At 37.4% G+C, this 20,243-nt stretch overlaps 1 protein-coding gene across 6 annotated transcripts in view; it reads right to left on the bottom strand.

The window, feature by feature from the left end:
• Positions 1-884: 884 nt before the first annotated feature.
• IL16 (interleukin 16) overlaps positions 885-20,243 on the bottom strand; it is a 45,047-nt gene continuing 25,688 nt past the window's right edge. For 4 of the 6 annotated variants that reach the window (XM_068696318.1, XM_068696320.1, XM_068696321.1 and 1 more), the window contains 17 exons: positions 19,770-19,866; positions 19,167-19,309; positions 16,654-16,764; positions 15,443-15,557; positions 15,163-15,236; positions 14,859-15,072; positions 13,732-13,849; positions 12,373-12,505; positions 11,337-11,424; positions 10,370-10,845; positions 7,910-8,051; positions 5,649-6,744; positions 4,119-4,302; positions 3,340-3,441; positions 2,400-2,649; positions 1,685-1,810; positions 885-1,426 (listed from right to left, as the gene is read on the bottom strand). In XM_068696318.1, the coding sequence (XP_068552419.1) occupies positions 1,233-1,426; positions 1,685-1,810; positions 2,400-2,649; positions 3,340-3,441; positions 4,119-4,302; positions 5,649-6,744; positions 7,910-8,051; positions 10,370-10,845; positions 11,337-11,424; positions 12,373-12,505; positions 13,732-13,849; positions 14,859-15,072; positions 15,163-15,236; positions 15,443-15,557; positions 16,654-16,764; positions 19,167-19,309; positions 19,770-19,866 (3,663 nt within the window). In that variant the 3' untranslated portion in view covers positions 885-1,232. Of the gene's footprint in view, positions 1,427-1,684; positions 1,811-2,399; positions 2,650-3,339; positions 3,442-4,118; positions 4,303-5,648; positions 6,745-7,909; positions 8,052-10,369; positions 10,846-11,336; positions 11,425-12,372; positions 12,506-13,731; positions 13,850-14,858; positions 15,073-15,162; positions 15,237-15,442; positions 15,558-16,653; positions 16,765-18,639; positions 18,817-19,166; positions 19,310-19,769; positions 19,867-20,243 lie in introns of those variants that run through there. The other 2 variants (XM_068696319.1, XM_068696323.1) reach the window with 2 other exon arrangements.

Raw genomic sequence — 20,243 nt, 5'->3', positions numbered from 1 at the left:
CTCAATGTTTTCTATTCAGAAGGAATTAAGAGCACTTAACATTCAGTCTTCTGCTATGCCAAACTGGAGATGCAAATGTCGCAGTGAAGATCATCCTGTAAGATCTTGGAGGAATCCCCTGTGTAACCTAAGAAGGATGCAGCAAATTCCGAGAGTATGGGGAAGGTGAACAGCCAAAGACAATAACCAACGTAACCATATGGCTTTCAACTAGTGAATGAATACTTCTATCCTGGCATTGTTTGTCTCCCTTTAGAGAAATGGGTCAGAGAGGAACAAAGGGTGCACAAGAGCCCCTTCCCATAGATGCATGTGCTGCTTGTAGCATTCTGTACAGTGTTTGGAGAGAAGGCCCAGAATACTGATAGCAGTATTCGAAGTATAGTTTTGTGTCCAAATTATTTAGTGCTTTAGAATAAATATTTGCATTCAGAAACACTCACTGGCATTTTTCCTTACAAAATTAGCAAAAAGATATTTCAAAATACATCTGCGGTCAGAAGGTAAGTCTTGGTCCTAAATGCCCTTGTTGCTCTCCTACTCTAGTACTACGAGACTTTTGGCTGGAGGAAGGTTGGGAGAAACTCCACTGTATTATCCTCAGCTTCCTGCCTCACCCTTGCAATATGGTGAGACACTCCCCTGTGTTTGCTTTCTGGAGTCAACATGTCTCTTTCAACTGCTAGTAGAGTTACCCTATTTAGCTTTTGGCTGCTCTGCAGTTTGAATAGAGAAGCTGGAGTTTCTCAGGGCACGTTTTAGTTTTGATACCCTAAGATGCATCCCACTTTCTCTGCCTTTTATGCATCCTGTGTTGCAGTGTTTTGTTGTTGGCTTTTCCTCCTGTGGAGGTAAGGCAGGGAGCAAAAGCAGCAGAACAGAACTGAGTAATTAACCACAGAATGTGCTTCTGATAGTTCAGTTAATGACTTAAAATAGGAGAGTGCTTACTATAGCTGTCATATTTTATTACAACCAGTATATTATTAATAAAGTCATTTTTATCATTCTACAATTTGTAACAACAATTTCTGAATGTGAAATAATACTGCATGTTATGTGCACATCTTTGCATTTTATCCCAAACAGCTTTCTCTGTAACTGCCAGTAAAATTGTATGTACTTTTCATGTATGCTTTCTGAATGTCTGTCTCTGCTAGCCAAACGAGAGCTTCCTATGCCCCCCCCCCCTTTTTTTTTTTGTAATATTGGCAGTAGTCTAATTACTCCTCTTACAAAGTTTCAGATGCCTTGGTGGTAACAGAGCTTGGATTTCTTCTTTTGATGATAGCTGTGATGGGCCCGTCAGGTAACGCCTTGATTATATTCCATGCTTCAAAACGAGTGAGTCCTTGCATGGCAGTTGTGTGCACTTGTAATAGCTCATCACCAGGCTGAATGGTGCTGCTTTGTTCTAACGCAGTCCCTAGAGGGGAGTAAAAAGAAAAATAATAATTATTTCTATGGAGGAATTTTTAATGATTCTTTCACTCATTAAGAATCACCATCATGTTTAGTATAAACCACCTGGTCTCAACAGGCAAAAACTACTTGCACTGCATGGAATAATGCTGCATTTAAATAAATAAATACATAAATTTTCATGGGCATAAATTAGCAGTCAGTTATAAACTGCACATTTGCATCAGCTGAGAACCTGTGTATACACATTCAAGTGTGTTACCTTTAAATATTCTGTTGATGACAATGGGTTTATCTCCATGAATAGAGCCCTTTCCTCCTTCCAGACTGAATCCCAAACCAGCAGGTGTTTTTTCTAGAGTTACAGTGCAGATTGTATCTTCAGTTGCTGAAAATAAATGGAAAGTTATCAGATGGGCACCACATATCTGGAAATGTTATGAAATCTGGATCCGTTACAAAAAATGAACCCTTTTGTTTGCAAAGGCACTATAAACTGCCAAATGAAAAAGGAAGTGATAGCTTTTAATTCCTCTTTTTGTGATTGTAAGGCCCTCTGGGAAGCTGGAGTAAGTTGTATTTGAACTCATGGCAGAATAGGAATATAAAAATGAAAGCTGGTGATATTTACTAGAATTATAAAAATATGTTCAATGAACAAAATTTATGATAAACATACTTGATGTTAATTTTGAAAAATTTATTAACCATGAAGCTGCTAATTTTTATTTTCAGGACATAACTAAAGCTCCAGATCTCCAGAATGTTCATTTATTTTAGAATTCCATCAATTCCTTTCCTCTCTAACAAAGTTATTCCAAATATCTATTTCAGGATTGTTTATTAACTGTTCTGTCCATAATCATGGTTCTCAAATTTACCAAGCCTTACTGAGCTGTTTTATGAACAGCAAGGATTTCAGGTGATGATTAAACATGTAGTAGGTGGGGGCAGCAAGGTAATTGCACTGAACTTACCAGAGTCTTGTGACACATCACTTGCTACTGAAGATGTACTAGAATCAATTGAAATGCTGTTTTTTTCTCCATCTTTAGGTTTTCTAGTGACAACAACAGCTTGTCTGGGTTGGCGAGCCTGTCGCATGATTGCTGAGGCATCATTGTGTGTTGCACCTTTAAGGGATTTTCCATTAATGGACAGTACTTCATCTCCTTTCTGAATGGTTCCTTCCTGAGATGCTAGTCCGTTGGGAAACACTTTATGAACCTATTGAAAATCCCAGTCACCATGCAGACACACAAGAAAGGAGAGGGGGAAAAACAAGATAAATCACTATGGTTAGTAGTTTTTACTATGTGCATTTTTCATTCTACGACAGGAAGAAATTGTTTCTAGCACATTTCAGGGCTGAAGGCTGAAAGTATTTGTACAGAGAAGCTCTCCGGGACACAGGACTCATCAGGCAGCAAGGCAATCTGTCTAGCCCTGATATCAGATGGCCAAATACCCTGCTGCCCACAGTACGTACCGTGCCTGTACTTCTTGACCCTCTTGCTACTCTGCCAGTCAGAAGGTATGAAGCTAGTCTCTAGCTTTCAGACCCCTTGCCTGTCTATACACACGCCTCACTCCTGGTAGCACTGACCACCCTGTATGGTCTTCTGTAAGCGTTGGGGTCTTCTATAAGCATGAGGGCTGTAGGTTGTTCGATTTTAGAGCTGTTTAGGATGGTACCCGAGGAAACAGGACGCCACGACCAGTCACCTGGAGAGGGCAGCACTGTGCAGAAGAATCTCATTCTTGCACACTTAAGACTGATTTTTCTGATCTGTCAGCACAGCTGCCTATTTTGATTATGCCAAAAGAAAACCTCTGTAGCAGAAAACCAGCAAGTTATACATTTATTTTTAGATAGAGTAGTTGTTTTCAGAGTATTTTATGAAAGATGCTACTTACTGTTATCACTTTGTTTTCTAGATCAACGCCACCTGCCAGGCTGAATCCAAGCCCAGTGTCTTCCTCTTTATGCAGAATTGTAACATGAATATCATCAAATTCCTAGGCAGAGAAGGGAATTGTGTTAAGAACATCTTAATATATAAATCAGATATAATATATAACTGGAATCCATACATTTTCTTTTTGTCCATGGGAATTTTGTAATGAAGCCTAAGGACATGGATTTGATACTGAGACATGTTTATAGTTCTGATCAAATTCACAAATCAATTACCTATTTTATAAAACGTTTTTGTGTCTAAAACTGTTATGTTCTGTAAATAGGTTATCTATTAGGGCTGGACTATAAATTGGATGATATTAAAGTCTTTATAGTTTTGGAATACACACATTTAGCCTTGTTTTTGGCTCATATTGAACGTTATCAAAATTCTAGATGAATCCAGTAGGACTAAAGGATGTTCAATCCCCAAGAGTATGCATTAGGAATCTCAGACTGGGAACCCACAAAAAAATGAAAGGTGTCCCAAATATCAGTGTCTACTTCTGCATACACTGCCCTCACCTGCTATGTAGCTGTTATCAGTTACTTAAATGGGTGTTAGTCTTGCTTAGTTATCTTGGTAGACTTCTTTAAGATTTCAGACCAAAAGAACTAAGTATTGCTACTGATACATATTAATTTCATTTCTGAAAAATGTAAGGTCACAAAGATTAAGTAGGCACATCCACTCCACAGCTCTCTGAAAATCACACAGAAAAAAACGTTGATTTACCTTTAAGGTTGCTTCATCTAGTGATTTTACTTCCTCTATAAGCTTTGCTAACTCCTCAGGGGAAAGCAGAGAGATGACGGACTGCCCTGACACACCGGATGCTTGAGGTGAGCCGTGTTCCTGTTTCTCTTCCTCTTTCTCACTGTCTGCTAAGCTCACAGTGTATTCTCTCAACTCAGAAAGGCTGTTTCCCATTGTGAATAGAATAAAAAGTAAATGTTGAGTTATGAAAGACAATGTTATACACAAGCATAGAACAGACAATTCTAGAGCAGTCATATTTTGATTACCGTTTTTGGGGAGGCAGCTCTCTTGCAAAATAAGTCTTAAAAATACATATATCATAGCCTAACAGAAGCAGGATCCATCATATAGGAGAACAAGAATAATCTCTCGGCTCCAGGCTAAAACAGACCTGAATAAATATCTGTGGTTTTGTTGCTGAATTTTTTGTTTTTCAACTTCTCACTTTCATGTGATTTTGTGTTTTCCAGATAAGCCTGGAATTAGATAAAGAGGGGGGTTGTGATTTGGGGCTATTTCATTTTTTATCAAGAAAGAAATTCTTGTAGGTATGCATGTAAGGTTGTTTTCCTAAGAGGCAATTTTCACAGTATTTTTAATTAGAGCTAGAAAATACTACTCAAGTTGTGCAGATTTAAGAGATTCAGATGCACACTTGAAATCCAGAGTTTATCTGTATCACCATGTATATATCTTGATGTGTAGCCATCACAGACTGTAACTCTCTGGAAAAAGGTAATAAGTTTTGTTAATAAAATTGTATCTGAGAAGACAAATAGTAGATTTTTTTTTTATAGAATTTTTGCAAGGTTCAAATGTACTTTTGAAATATTTTGCCAAGTGTTATCTTTATTCACTTTGTTCTTTCCTGAAATCCCTGACTAGCTGTTAACAGAAAATGTATATGAATCATAGGAAGCAATACTGATCATGGTGATACTGTTGTGTTATGGGGAGTGCCTAGGCTCCACTCCACTACATCACTTTCATGTACCTGAGCCAGAATTGCTTCTGCTTAAGACAGAAGTATTATTGCAGTGATACACAGTATAACTGCGTAACTTACCCAGAGAGTTGGTGGCACTCAAGTCAAACATTAGGAGTGACAGGATTTTTACATCACCTCATCATTTTAACTAGCTACAGCATTTGCTTTTGGGGAAGCCTAATCATAAGGTTTTCACATAATTTAGAAACAACGTACTCAAATTCCTCTGTTTCCTCACTGGCAAATGCATACTTTTCATCATTATCAATGATGTTTTTACCTTCAGCATCTTTAACTAGGAGGAACTTTGAAATATGTCCACGTTTATATAAAACAAATAAAAAATAAAAGTAATAATCACACAAGTCATTCAAACTTTTGTGCTCTTAAAAGTTCCTTAACTCAATTTGCGTTTTACTATTGTGTGCTCCTAACGTAGAGTGTTAATCTGTCAGCTAATCAGAACACAGACCCAGCAATACTGATCTGCAGATCTGATTTTAAATACGGTATCTTACTTTAGAGAAAATCCAGTGTCCATGTGATGATTCTCACTTGCAGGTAAGAGAGAAGTCCCATCCTCCTCCACAGAGGACTGAGATAAGGTTTCCAGAGCTTCCCATGCACTGTTTCCAGAAGGGACTGGGGACTGAGGAAGGCAAAGCAAAGATTTCATCAAAGCAGATGACACCTGGCTACTGATGGAATAGATTTTGCTGTATTTTTCATCGTATGTCTTCATCATCTCACAGGACTGGGTACTGGTAAGTGGAAAGCTTCGTGATCTTAGGTTATGTGCTTTTGTTACTGATAATGCACGGGAAGTTGGAACAGTTTCTGTAGTTAAAAGGCCTGAGGAATTTTCAGGGTTGGCATTGTTGCTTTCCTCTGAGCTAGCTGCAAGGGCCTCCTTGGGAGGGGAAGTTCTGTCTAGGCTTTTAGTACCAGTGACCACAGATGACTTTGACTGTTGTTGGCTGTTTTCAGAGCATTTGAGAAAGGCTTGGTTAAAATGGGTTGGAGACCCCTCTGACCCTTTTGGGCTGGGAGGGTGCTCTTTCTGGACAGATGTTTTCAGGCTAAAACTTCGGTGCACTTTTTCAGGTGACTGCGGAGCACTCAAAGATTCAAATGAGCTTATTCTTTGTTTTATTGATGATCCCCTGGAAGAGAGACAGGATAAACTGGACTGCAGTTCTTTGGTGGAAATACTCTGAAGGCCAGGAGGACTTTGATCTGCCTGTGTTTTCAGGTCTGAATTTGCTTTCCTCAGTCCTTTCAGACTTTGGCGAAACCAGGCTGGCTTAGGTGCAACAGGAGGACCCTTTTTCACAATGTCATTTTCATCTGATTTTAGCACTTTTGAACTGACTATTTCTGATTCTGATTTCTGCAGAACCGCCTCTGAGCTGCTTCGGTTTTGATTTTCTTCATTTGTGTTGATGCCAGGTTGCAAATCTAAGTGGCTGTTGTCTTCACTCATTGTAGGATTAAATAAACTTTTTATGCAGTCAGAAATCTTAACCCAAGGGTCTTCTGTTGTTGTATCAAGAGTATAATCTACCCGTGCTTGCCTCTTAAGTACAGGCCTTTGTATTGATGAAAGTAGACTTCCTATATTAGAGAAAGATTGATTATTAGCAAGGTGCCTTCTCCTTCTCCTTATCCATCTGTTATTTATGCATCCTATTACTTCACTAAATTTGAATTTCATTCATCTCTATAAGTATTTTCTCTATTTTTTTAACATTTTTTAGAAAACTTAAATGTTTTAAATTCACAGCTCTTGATCTACAAGTTCTGTTTCCTGACATTGAAATTAACTGAAAAACCAGGCTTGCTTAGGCACAGGCTCTTTTTTCCAAAGGAGCTGTAACTTCTAAAGGTAACCTGAAATTTTGAGATGCTGAAGTCATAATGCAAACTATAGCAGTTAAACTAGATGGATAAAATTGCAATGTCTCCTGCAGTGCAGTGAAAAAGCTGTTGTTACAGTAAATTCTTTTAAAAGCTCATTTTTGTTTCCTACATTTTTAAGTATATCCTGGTGTAAACAGACTCTCCCATGAAGATCTTAGATTAATGTTTATGCTAGCTGAAATTTGTGCAAACTTTTCCACTTATATTTTTCTAGTAATTACAAACTGAATTCTCTTGTAAGAATATTTCATACGTTACAGACTAAAAAAGTATCTTAACGTCTTATAGGTTAGATACAGTAGAGATGAATGGAAGCAAATTTTTCTTTGTACGTTTGCACAGTTACTTTTATCTGCCGCAGAATAAAGAAAGATATAATGTTTAAGGAAATATTCTTTTAATGATCTGAGACAGAAGGTACAAATTTCTGTAAAGGTTTAGGTTGGAAGGGGACCTCCTGAGGTTGTTTAGTTCCCTTAACACTACTTCCTTTAATTTTTTAAGATAGTAATTTATTATCCATGGTTTGTACCATTACAATGCTTGTCTTGAATCTATACATCAAATTGTATTTTAGAAATACTAAAACAAAACTTTAATATTATTTTTTTCAATATAAATAAGCAAAGCATCATCTGAAAAAATACAGTAGTAGTATACTTGTAAAAAGTTTAAATGGACAAGAAATCATCTAGTGTCCTTCTTTTAATGCCTTTTTCAAGGCCTGATCAATGGATTAAAATTTCATCTGTTCACCCAAAAAAATTACAAACATGGGTGAAGTCTACATTTAAAGATGGAGGTGAAGTCAACCCAAACTAAATGCTAGTTTCATCTGCAAGCGTCACATTAAACATACCTAAATTTGATTTTCTTTCTTGATCTCTGCCTGCCGGAACAGCAGCTGTGTGTTCAGTATGATATGCTGTAGGAGAAGTGGCGAAGACACTGTGAGTTACGTCTGTTTGATGTCCCTCTAGCATTGGTTCTCTAACTTCCTGCTGAACAAACAGGAAATTGAAGCATGTCAGAATGTAATTGTGCAAACCACACTACATGAATCTGAATAAAAACATTTTCATTTACTTGTAATCTGAAAAGAAATACTGAGTAGGAATCAAGTTTTCACTTCTGCTTGAGATGTATTCCTCATATGGTTTAAATGTTTCTGTATTTCAAGAGACCCAGCCTGGTATTTTATGGCACACTGGTAAACAGGCTGAAAAAAAATATGCAGTTAACTTCCCAAAAATGTAGTCAACAGCAAAAACACCATAAACCATTTTTTTTCTCTTGAAGACCTTTTGCCCTTAAGGACAAGCTAAATCATGACTGCACCTTCAGAACTCTCCCTTTCATATTCTTGGCTGGTAACACGGTGAGAGGATTAATTTGAGGTTACAATGAATGCTATTGTCAGCACCATTAACAGATGCTCTTGATTCCTTTGTTAGCAATGACACTAAATTGCCATCTGCTCTATTGTGATGCTGGAAATTCCCTCTGTAGATAAACTACAGGATTACAAATAGGAAGCAAAAACAAGCAGGGACTGTGTGTCCTGAAAATAAAATAAAATAAAATAAAAATAAAGTAATTGAAGATTTCTTTAAGTTTTCTGTAACGTGGTAGTGGTGGTTGTGCAGCTTTCTTGTTCTAGGAAAACCTTTCTCCACTCTCACTAGGGGCCTACTTGAAAGTTGTGCTTGTATTCTGTTGCTATTATGTATGGACATTGTACTTTCAGTAAGTGAAGCACCATTTTGTTTTGTACCCAAATGTACAGTTTGATCTTATTCTTATAGGGATTATAGCTACTGTATTGATGCAGTTTAAAGCATGGTCAAAAACATCAATTAATCAATAATCATTCTTGGTTATGAAAAAGCAACCTTACAGTCTGCAGAACCCCCATACAAAACCTATGGTATGCAGCCTCAAACTGGCTAGTATTAAAAGGTTGGAGAAAGGAGAAAAAAAAAGAAAAAAAAAAGGCAGCAATAAAACCTCTTAACAATCTGAAATACTTTCTGACATGAAACTCTGTTTCCCTGGGACAGAGGACTATTTGCCTGAGATATACAAACCTTCCTTCTAGAGGAAATTATTTTCATTAACAGAAAAACTTGATTTTTCACAGATTTTATTGATCTTAAGATGGATTTTTTCTCCCTATCATTTGGAATAACTGAAGGGTAAAGGATAATAAATTGTGTGCAGTGATAAATTCAATAATATTTAACTTCCCTGAATTTTACTTCTGGTAGGTGATTCTAGTAGCTGTTGATGAGAATGTTTCTACTGCTCTCTTCTTAGGGGACGGGAAAAGCATCTTTCATGAGGTGCTGAATTGAAACTTTCTTGAATGTTAACATTATACCTCAACTTCAGTCTAAGCTGTATCAGTTTATTTTGACTTGTGCAGGTTGGGAAATGTTTTGCTTTGCATTGAGATCTGTTCGTTTCTACTGACATTGCTAAATTCAGGGGGAAGAGGTTCCATTTTTAAACAAACCACAGCTTTGTTTCAGCATGCATATCTCACAATCCTGCACACTCCTGCAAATGTGAAACACTGTGTCTTACGATTTTATCTTAGATAAGAGAAGGAACTAATATTTAGTAATGTACAAATATGCACTTAATTTTTCAAATACTCATCAACACATGTTTACCTGATAACTTATATGGGTTTATTTAATACCTCATCTCTTCATCTCAAAAAAAAAAAAAAAAAAGCGCCCAAGGTTACCTGCTGCATATTGTTAGTGCTTTCTTCCGAAGAAGTCCAATGGTGAAACAAAGCAATTGTTTCACGACTTCTCTGCTTATATGACTGTGAATTTTGAAGTCAGGAAGAACCATAGCAAGCTGATAAGCTGATATCAAAGGCAGTCCAAACTCCTCCAGTCCCAGCCCACAGAACCTCACTGTTGCAGTCCCACTAGGACACAGAATGCTCGATACTGCCAGTGGCACATGTTCCAAGGGAATGTCAATAGGGAATTTTTCTTGAGGCTGTTCTAACTAGGATTCAAACTCGCAGTCTCAGATATGGAATCAAATTTCCTTCAGACACTTCTCTGCACTCTGACCAGTTTTGAACATCATGTTTAGAACTCAGGTGGCTTCACTCAGATACATTCTCCATTATTTTCAAAACAGAACCACATTATACCCTTCCCCCAGTCCTCACAAATATAAACACACTCTCTGTTCCCTGTTTTTCTGTTATCATTGAAGTCAATCTCTCTGCTTTACTCCTTCCCCTGCCTCACTCACAAATGCACACACTTAAATTTTGCAAATTTTGCTTTACCTGAAGGTTTGCAGAAGGTGATATAGCCACTTCGGATACAAGCTTTTCGTTTCTGTCTGCGTTACACTGGTCGTTTCCTGTGCAGTCCTGCTTAAAATATTTCCTTGGTGGAGGTTTGGGCTTTGATGATTTAGGTTTTCTAACAAGAATCTCTGTTGGTTTCTTAGCGTTTTGCAAGGGTCGACCTCCTTCACTACAAGTAGGAGGGGAATTTCTTTCCAAATTATTTCCAGACAATGAGTACAGCAGGCCAGGCTGTCTTGTAATTGGTACATCAATGCTATGTACCCTTTCTTTCAAGTCACACAGTTGGTACACAGCTCCATTATTACACAAGGACCGAGGGTTGTAGCTGCTGTCACTGCTGGAGCGGGTCATTAGCTTCTGTGCCCTGCGATTGCAATAAGCAGCATTCTTTTCAATGTGTTTTTCACATGGGTGTCTTCCATGCCAGCTTGTGTCTAGTTTTTTAACACCTGTATCAGGAACACGATCAAAATGGCTATTCAGATACATGCAAAGGGCTTGCTCCTAATATTCAGCTGATTAAATTTGTGGCTAAATGCCTTCATCAGTTGATGCAAAGTTGTGATTTATGCATCACACCGTTAAAGGTGTGGCAATGGTTAAATTCAGTTCTTTGTTGTCATGGTCTTGTCACCTACTGACAGTCTGAAAAGCTTTAAGCAGCAATTTTGAACTGGAAAGGATAAGTAAGAGCAAGAAGTTGTTTGCACAATGCATTTTTTTTTCTTGCTGTGGATCAAAGAAATGTCTTTTCTCATCGTTCTTTAGTAACTTATCTTAGGAGGCATGTTAGGAGTCATGTACTGTGAGCTCTTCTCCTCTTCTTTCCGACTCCAGGCAACTTGAGTCTTACCAAGGATTCTACTACAGCACGTACTCATCCTATATATCTTCTAAAGTCAAAATTACTGCATGTCAATGAATGCAGTCATCCCCTTACCTTCAGTACTCCATTGGTGTCTATCTCTTCCAAATCTGTTGCTTTCCACAGCTTGTGCAACAGCTTCTTTTAGCTGTTGCTCAGATACCTAGGAAATATCATGCTGTTACACTCTTACAAGATTGTTGTGTGATGAGTAACATTTAAATCTTGATTCCTTTTGCAAAGTTTTCTAATTTTTCTAAGTTCTCTAATTGAAATAAATAGACCTAGTTATATCATGTATCAGAGAATTTTAAAGCTAAGCAAATACACACCATTATATTGGCATATATTCCAATATAGTTGAAATTTCTCTATACACATGGTTTTTATAGTGTTTTTTTTTTTGTTTTTTTGTTTTTTTTTGGTAAAATGGGATTTGTCAAAGATAAATGTCCTTTTTGCATATTTCACTAGAAATTTAATTATAGACTTACCAGTGTAAGATGATTTAATACTGAGTTTTTATGATAATTTAATGCAATGAATTAAACGTTATCATTTATACTGCACTTGTGTTAGGAAGCATTTTGTAGAAAATTATTTTAAGAAAAAATATTTTAATAATAAACATTGGTTGAGCAAGCCCTAAATTTTCATTATGGTATGGAAGATGATGGCTGTATAAATCTTTCTTCCCCCCTTCTCCCTCTTTCGGGGTGGAGGGGTATGTTCCCTCTTCCAAGGGAAAAATTATTTCTTCTTATTAAGAATTCTTTCTTGAATAGAGTTTATTGTTCTAAGAAATATACTTTGTTTTATCCCTTAAATGTTATTTCTGTAATTTTCTTATTCACAGCACAGAAACTTATGTAGGACTGTCTCCATCAATCTTCAAATCTTACTTGATTATATGTAAGAGCATATCTCAGGTTTGTACCTTAATCTGTCTCATACTTGCAGTGATGCTTATAGAGGGATCACAATCTTTGCTATCAACATTCTTTCACTTGTTTGTAGATTAGCACCTCTTTTCTTACTTAATCTTAGTTCATCAGTTTGGTGGTTTTTTTTGGTTTTATTTTTTTGAAAATCAGAAAGAATACAATGATACCTGTGGTTCAGGGTGTCTGCTGATAATAATTTGCACTGCACCAGGATCACAGTGACTCAGCATGGCATAAACTTCATTAAGAGTCATATTTTGTACTGATGCTTCATTAATTTCAATAATTTCATCTCCACACCTACAGAGATATATATAAAAATAAAAAAAAAAAGGGATGTGAACAAAACAGATGTTTTGTTTTCCTCCCAACCTTGTCTCACCCATATAAAAATATGCAAGAAACAGATTCCACATGGTTGACCTCTAATTTGATCACAGATTAATCACCATGTCTCATTGTTCCCTTTACATAAAATGGAATTGGAATGAGCTGGATGTCAAGTTTTCTTCAATTTATAGCCTTGTTGCATGCAATTTATGAACTTCATGCTCAGCTATGCATGCTTTGTGTCTGTGATCTTTCTGCTGTATGCAGCTCAGCTGCAGTTTCCACCTACATCTTCCTTCCTTCCTATCCAGTTAACACTTCACTTTTCATATTTTTATGGTCTGTTAGTGTTTTGCTAGTGTTATGGTCTCTTAAGATCAGAAAGGATGTTCATACTTCTGCTACATATGAATAACTTGCTAATACAAAAATTCTAATGACAAACTTGTAATCCTGGTGGCTGCTAGACTGAACCTTTCCAGATTAAATCCTTATTTTGCCCACATAGAAACTGAGAACACTCTTCACTGCTTTACTGAGAATACCCACATACATTAAGAGGCCTACTGAAGCCATTGATTCATATCATACAAACTTTCAAATAGTGAAGCACAGTTTTTTCAGCTAAGTTCTTGGGCATATAGAGAGAGGAGGATTACAGAGCACACAAAGTTATATCACAAAAAGCCTCACTGAAAATGCTATGTTCTATTCAATTCTAAATATGTTCAACATGACTACTTGTTCATAAATCTTATGAGGTGAATTTCTACTAAATATCTTTTTGTATATTTTTTTTTTTATTGGTGAGAAGGGATAGAATTTGAAGAGCTTTCATAAGGAAAAATTAGTCCCCATGCAAGCCAGAATATGCCATCTATTTTTTTTCCCCCCAGATATGTTTTTATTGCTTCACTTAGATATCTTCTCCATAAAGAATTCTTTATGCTTGTCTATGTCCTCTAAAGCTTACCAAGTGTAGACAAAAGACAATAGTGCCACTGGGTTGCTACTTTTTTAGAAATCCCAGATATTACAACTATACATGTCCAAACACTCAGAATAGCACATGTGCTGTAAACCCAAAACTTCCAGAAAGTACTACGACTTCCTGCCCAATCAGGTCAGATATAAAGCTATAAAACATATCAGAGCAATGGAAAACTTTTGTCATAAGACACTCTTTTTCATCCTACCTGAGTCTCCCATCCATATGCGCCACAGAACCTGGTGAAAGGGTGTGAATAAAAATCCCTGAAATACACTGGAAGTAGGGGATGCTACATAACCCAATTCCAAGGCCAACACCTGGCTCTGAAAGAAGTAATAATTTTAAAGAAGCATAAAAAACAGTTAAAAAACAATTGGAGATAATGTATTTTTTAAAACCATCCAACTGTCTTCAGTTTAAATAACTTATTCTGAATGAACCAGACACCTACTCTTGTGCTTATTAATTTTACATATCCAATATTAGCTGCTGCTCCTACTGCTTTTTTTTTTATCCATCCAAGATCTGGTTCATATTTCATTACTGGTACATCACAAACATGGTGCGATGCAAATTTATTTTGCAAAAAAACCTTTCATGACAGTGGAATTCAAACATTTTCACAAGGAAACAGAATTAAAAAATTAAGGAGTAAGTGTGATGTGTGGCCATTGTTTGATGTATCATCACAATCCTCTTTCTGCATTCTATAATGCTGCTTAAGATTTTTGTAAATTAATTCTTTGTACATTAATGCCAGATCCCATACTGTTTGGTAAGTCATACTGTTACCTCATATAGACTTTTCTTTGTTTGTTATTTTGATGTTCCCGTGTTTAAAAGTGTATTTCATCCTGTCTGTTTTTGTTCAAAAATAGATGATAGAAATGCAAGAAGATAGGTATATATTTTATTTCTTTTAAAGCCTTTTCAAGAATGAAACAGGCTGCTTGAATAATAAAAGGATAAATCATAAAATATCCTCGAATAATAAAGGATAAAAGTTGCATAATCTGCTTAATAGCTAGTAGTTGTTGCTAAGGGATTTACTTTTTCATGTGATGGACATGAATGTGACAATCAAATGCTTGAGTTTTAAAAAATAAATAAGTAAATAATAAGGATTGGCTCTTGAGGACAGATAGTAGTCAAAAACCTGCTGTTGAAGGATAGTTGTTAGCACTGGCAAGTACCAAGATCTACTTTAGTACGTCTGGAAAGAAAAACTTAAGAAAAGAACTAGGTTAGTGAGGAAAGATTCAGATACCAAATTAATAGTGTTTTGTGAATCAGTGCCTTGGTTGCAAGTGCTAAATTAAATTTGGAACTTACCTTTGTTGAGGCTAACTTCCATTATTACCCTGTCATTGGGCTTTGTAGCATTTAACGAGAATGTTGTGCTTTCTGAACTGAAAGAGCTGTTTTCTTTGGTTATGCATATACTAGAGCTCAGTGACTGACACAAGTGGGGTGACAAGTAGCTGGAAGCAGAATGTGGTGTGCTGAAGCTTGTCCTGACTGTAAGTGTCAGAAGACCCTTTTTGGCCTGTTGGAAAGAAAAGATGATTGAATGGGTTGACTTAACATGCATGTTGCATATAAAGACTGAAATTGTGCTGGAAGGAGAGTACATAACCTTGAATTTTTGTAGAGCATCATAATGTGTTAATCCATGCATTGATTCTCCATTCAGTTCTAGGATTTCATCACCTGTTTTTAAAATAGAAAGTCAGACTGTTACTATACTGTGCAGTAAGTTGCATTATAAATGTAGTCAAAAGGAGACTTGGAAATGTAATAATGGATGCAGATGTAAAAGTCACTTATGGCTCATTTTAGCTTTACTTTAATCTGCTGTTAGATATCATTCTTTGGGAATCTGGAGCGGGAAAAGGGAGAGAAGAAGGATATCCCACCTTCTTGCAGCCTTCCATCAGCAGCAGCAGCTCCACCAGGAAAGATGGTTTTGACATAGATGCCTATTGGCCCATAAATGCTGTCTTTCCCTCCAACAATGCTGAACCCCAGACCCTAATTTATGGAACAAAAATGATGTGTGTGAGCCTAAGTTCAGTTTTCATAATACCTTATTTGCAGTGTTTTCTGTATTAGCTATATAGTAAGTACTAACTAACAGAATAGTATAATCCATGAAATCAAGCAAAGAAAAAATCAATCAAAAAACTTTATGCCAGTAGTAAAAGCAAATGAAAATTTCAGTTGAATACTTTTGTGATTTGCATTTTGTTTCAGTTGCAAATGATTACTTCCCAATTATAAACACACAGGAAGACTTCTAAATCCCTCCTCCTCCCACCTTGGACCAGTATGCAACCTTGAGAGATTCATTTATCTGTTGTTTTCCTTGATTTACTTTCCCATAAGCGAGAGTAATAAAACCACCATATAAAATCTTGATCTCTCAACTAACTGGAGACATTCAGAGGAAGATCTTGTGGAGATGTCTGTCTCTTACCCTCTACCAAACAGGGTTAATGCATCTTGTAAGCTTAAGCAATGCTGATAGCTCTTCATACGTAGACACCACTCTTTGATTTATTTTTTTCCCTTCTTTCTTATATAAAAAGTCAAATGCTATCTGCTACCCTCAGAATGATGTTATAAGACTAATTTGTACCTTTGAAGCCATTTAACGTCTCTCAAATGAAAAATTAAAATACTATGCTGATGATGTCCTTATATCATCCCAAAACACAGACAATAAATTATGATTTTGTAAATGATGGTTATCATGCTTCTCACAGCTTAAATAGTTATAATTAAAATATTAAATATTTAAATAGTTATTAATAACTTTAGAACCTTATTCAACAAGTTCAAAAGTTATATTTTTAAGTTCATAGCTTCTATATTCTCTCTGTATTCTGTACTCTCTGTTTTCTGCATCCTCAATGACAATAGTTTTTTAGATATAATTTCACAGATATTTCAGTAGGTTAACAAGGTAATTATGATAACTAATCACTCCTAATAAAGCCTGGATATTAGTTGGTATTCTAGAAGTAGCAATTTAAATACCCTGAAGTAATTTCCTTGAACTTTGCAGATCACATTTGGGAAATAAATTAAAACTCCATTTATGTTATATTAACAGAACCAACCTCACCTTCCCTTGTCCTTTCATCAGTACGATGTTTGAGATTACTGAAGCCTGTGAGCCACAAGATGTGTGCACTAGCTGTGCTGTACTCAGTGATCTAGACGGCCTTGAAATTGCCTGTGGACATAAAAATATAATAAAATAATAATAATTAAAAAAGATATACTCTTAATGCAGAACCACATATTTTTTTGATTTAGATTAGAGTAACTTGTTTATTTTAAATCTTCTTTATAACTGATGCTACTAAGTGCTTTTAAAAAATCTTTCTCGTTTTCTAAAGTTGGTTGTTTCTTCAGCTGATCAGTTTGCATGGAACTGAAGACCACACTGAGTAGTCAGGGCTTTTTATGCTAAAACTGGCCTTCTTTTGTGGTACATTCAGCAGTTGGTGGTCTGTCTTTTGCTATCTTTAAATGTACATGACTTGAACTTTGAGGTCTTGCTTACTGAAATTGCCCTGTAGTGACTAAACTAGAGCAAAACTAAAACCATTGGCCCTTGAGGTTGTGTGGTGGTGTAGAGAGACACATTTTTGTGGTCTTACTTGACTCTCCATGCCAAAATCTTGTTTATGGCTATTATGGGTCCTAGACAAGTATTATCTTATTTATCTCTAAGAACTTAAGTAAGAAACAAGTAGTTCTAACTTCTTCCCTCATTTTTGCCACAGAATATAATGGGACATACAGAGCCCCTTTTCTGCATTTCCCAAAAATGTGCACTAATTAGTGCTTACAAAAGCCCTTCATACTACAAACTACTCTTCACTGTTTCCATGAGCAACCAAATACATGTAGATTTTTTTCTACATCTGAAACAGGTGAAGCACATTCTTTTTGCTTGATAACCAAAACAAGGAATTTCTCAGTGCTTTCTCCCTCCATTCCACGGCTAGTAGATGTATTCCAACCCCTGAGATCTGACCCATTTTAATGAACCTTTAATGAAATATTTAATGAAAACCTCCTAACTGAACATAGAATTGGGAATTAGAAACTAATTTAAGCACTGACAAAAGTCATTAGCTAAAGCTAACACAAAGAACAAGGTTCAGAAGGGCCAGAGTTAACAGCACTCATTTACAAGTCCAAGCAAATTTAACGCTTTTTTTTTTTTTTTTTTTTATGCAGTAAAATGAAACTATCAGGTGTGAAAGTGCATGGAATATCAGTGAAAAATTAGGCTTCTATATATGCCAAAAATAAGGCTCAATTTGACCTGAATACAAGCTTATGTATTCAACATGGTATTGGGAATATAAGTAAGAAAAGGGAGGTGCTATGAAAGACCAAAAATATACTCTAGTAAGTGCACAGTGCCACATCAAGGTGATTGTTTATTCCCCTTTTTCAGGTCTCCTGAATCTGAAAGTGGAAATCTTCAAATTTCCTCTGCTTCTGTTTGTGAAAGGAGCTATTTCTGTCTGTGCAAGATGTGCTTTGTATATCTGTGTGTGATGTACACAGAACAGTACCCAGAACTGGGATGCCACCAAAGAACCTGTGGATGGGCAGTACCTGCCACGTGCGACCTCCAAGCAAGATGAAGTCCAGCAAGTCCCTGAGGGTTTGTCTGCACAGGCATTGTTTGGTTGGGATTTGTGCTCTGGTTTGCCACCTCCTCATCCCTTTAAAGCCCTCATCCAGGCTCTGGTGCCCTCAGGGTAAAGGACTGCCCAGGGAAAGGTAGGGCAGCAGAAATGAGACCCCTAGCCAGGCTTCAGAAGGTGGCAGCCAACTGTGAGGAGTTTTGTCTGCATCACCCCACTCCAGGCTTGAATCTGGGGACTTCATCCACAACTATACCCACATGCCCTCTAACCTGCCTCTGCTCTTCTGGCCTGAAGTGGATTGCTTAGCATCCACCTGGATAGCAATGGGGCATATGTTAATGAGGTTGTTGAAATATGTCTGACTCACAGTGGAGTAGAAAGTGGGACACCTCACACAACTAGGGGCAGTGACTACCAGCCACGAGGCGAGTCCATACCTGCTTGTGGCCATGTCTGGGCCAATGGAGGTGACTCGGGAGGCTCACGGCGGCAGGGCCCGAAGCTCAGGCCGGGGTTTTATCAGCCACGTGCACAGAGCATCTCCATGGCCAGCGGCGGGGAGACACCCAGGAAAGGGCCTCTTCAGCGGTGAGCTCTGAGGCGGCTCCGGGTGGCTACCAAGGTGGTGCAAACCACACGGGGCGATTTACACACACTGTAAAACCTGCCGGGGCAAGGGGAGGGAGAAGCTGCTGAAGAAAAGGGGTTTTGCTGGCACAGTACTTTGCCTGCTCTCCTACTCCCCATGGAGGAGGTGTGGGGTTTTAAACAGAGGTAGCAGGCAGAGACTGGAGGTGTCTCCAGCGCCATCTTCCCTGACAGGAGGCGTCTCTGGCGCCATCTTCCCTGACAGGGCTTGTGAGGAAGGCACATTCTGGCGGAAAGCGTGGCTGCCAGCGTCATTCCAAGATTCTCATCTGAGTGTATTTTGTATGTTTTTCAGGTGATTTCCTGTAGTACTTACTGGGGTTCTCCCTCCAGAGCAGTCCAGCTGCTGGGAAAGTGATTTCCGACTGGTATGGAGAGCGTGGGGCTGCCGATCTCTGAAGGGCACGGCTTTCCGGGGCGTTGTGCAGTCTGTCTCCCCTGTCCAGTACGGGTTTATGCCTGCCAGACATGGGAAAAGGCCTCAGTTACTTCTCCTAGTTTTTGGCATTTCTGCACGTTCATCTAATATGGTAAATTTTACTTAGAAATGTTTTTCCAGGTGTAAATTTCTGTGACGGGAGTGATCTTTTTTAATTTTAACTGTATGAGTAGCCATAACGTTAAGTATAGCAAAAGCAAACATTCTCTACCAAAAGAGCATTGGTTTATTTAGAACCTTCAGAAACCAAACAAACCAAAACTTAAAATTGAATGTTTATGCACAACACCCTTGATTGTAGGATATTGTGAATATAAACGGTGATGATTTTTGGTCAGTAGTTCATAGCTGAGGATCTCAGCCTAAGTCTGGACAACAGGTGCAATTTCTTTGAACACTACAGTATCATCACACGATGGAGTGTTGTGCTGTTTGCTCCCTGAATATTACAAGAAGAAAGATAACTCCTTTGCAACTTACTGGTTGAGTTACTGCGAGTCCGTTGACATGTGGCTTTATTGTGCAAAAAACAACCATTTTGTATTTCCAGAGGTCTTTCCTTACAGGTTGACGTTTCCTTAAGACAAACAAACAAAAAGACCAGGGACATTTTAAGCAGAAATTCTTCCACCGGTTGATTTTTTATAATAAGACCACAAGAAATTCTGGAAAGTGATCTCAATTTAAAAATAAATTTTCTACTAATTTGGCTTGCAGAAATTGCAATCTGAATCAAAAACATGGAGCAAAGTTAATTATTTAAAAAGGATGGTAAAAGAGAACACAGCTCAAAGTTTTGCTAGAAACATGATTATAACTTGCCAAAGGAGTAACAGAAATAGATTCTGGTCTTTAGTCAGAATGGACAGAAAATTAATGGTCATCCCCAGTCAATTCAGAGAGACTAATGTTTCGATGTACGGTAAACTGTAGCCATACCAGTCTAACTTTTGG

Source organism: Anas acuta, chromosome 12, assembly GCF_963932015.1.
Source record: "Anas acuta chromosome 12, bAnaAcu1.1, whole genome shotgun sequence".
NCBI classification, from domain to species: Eukaryota; Metazoa; Chordata; class Aves; order Anseriformes; family Anatidae; genus Anas; species Anas acuta.
This window is presented reverse-complemented; position numbering and strand designations above follow the sequence as displayed.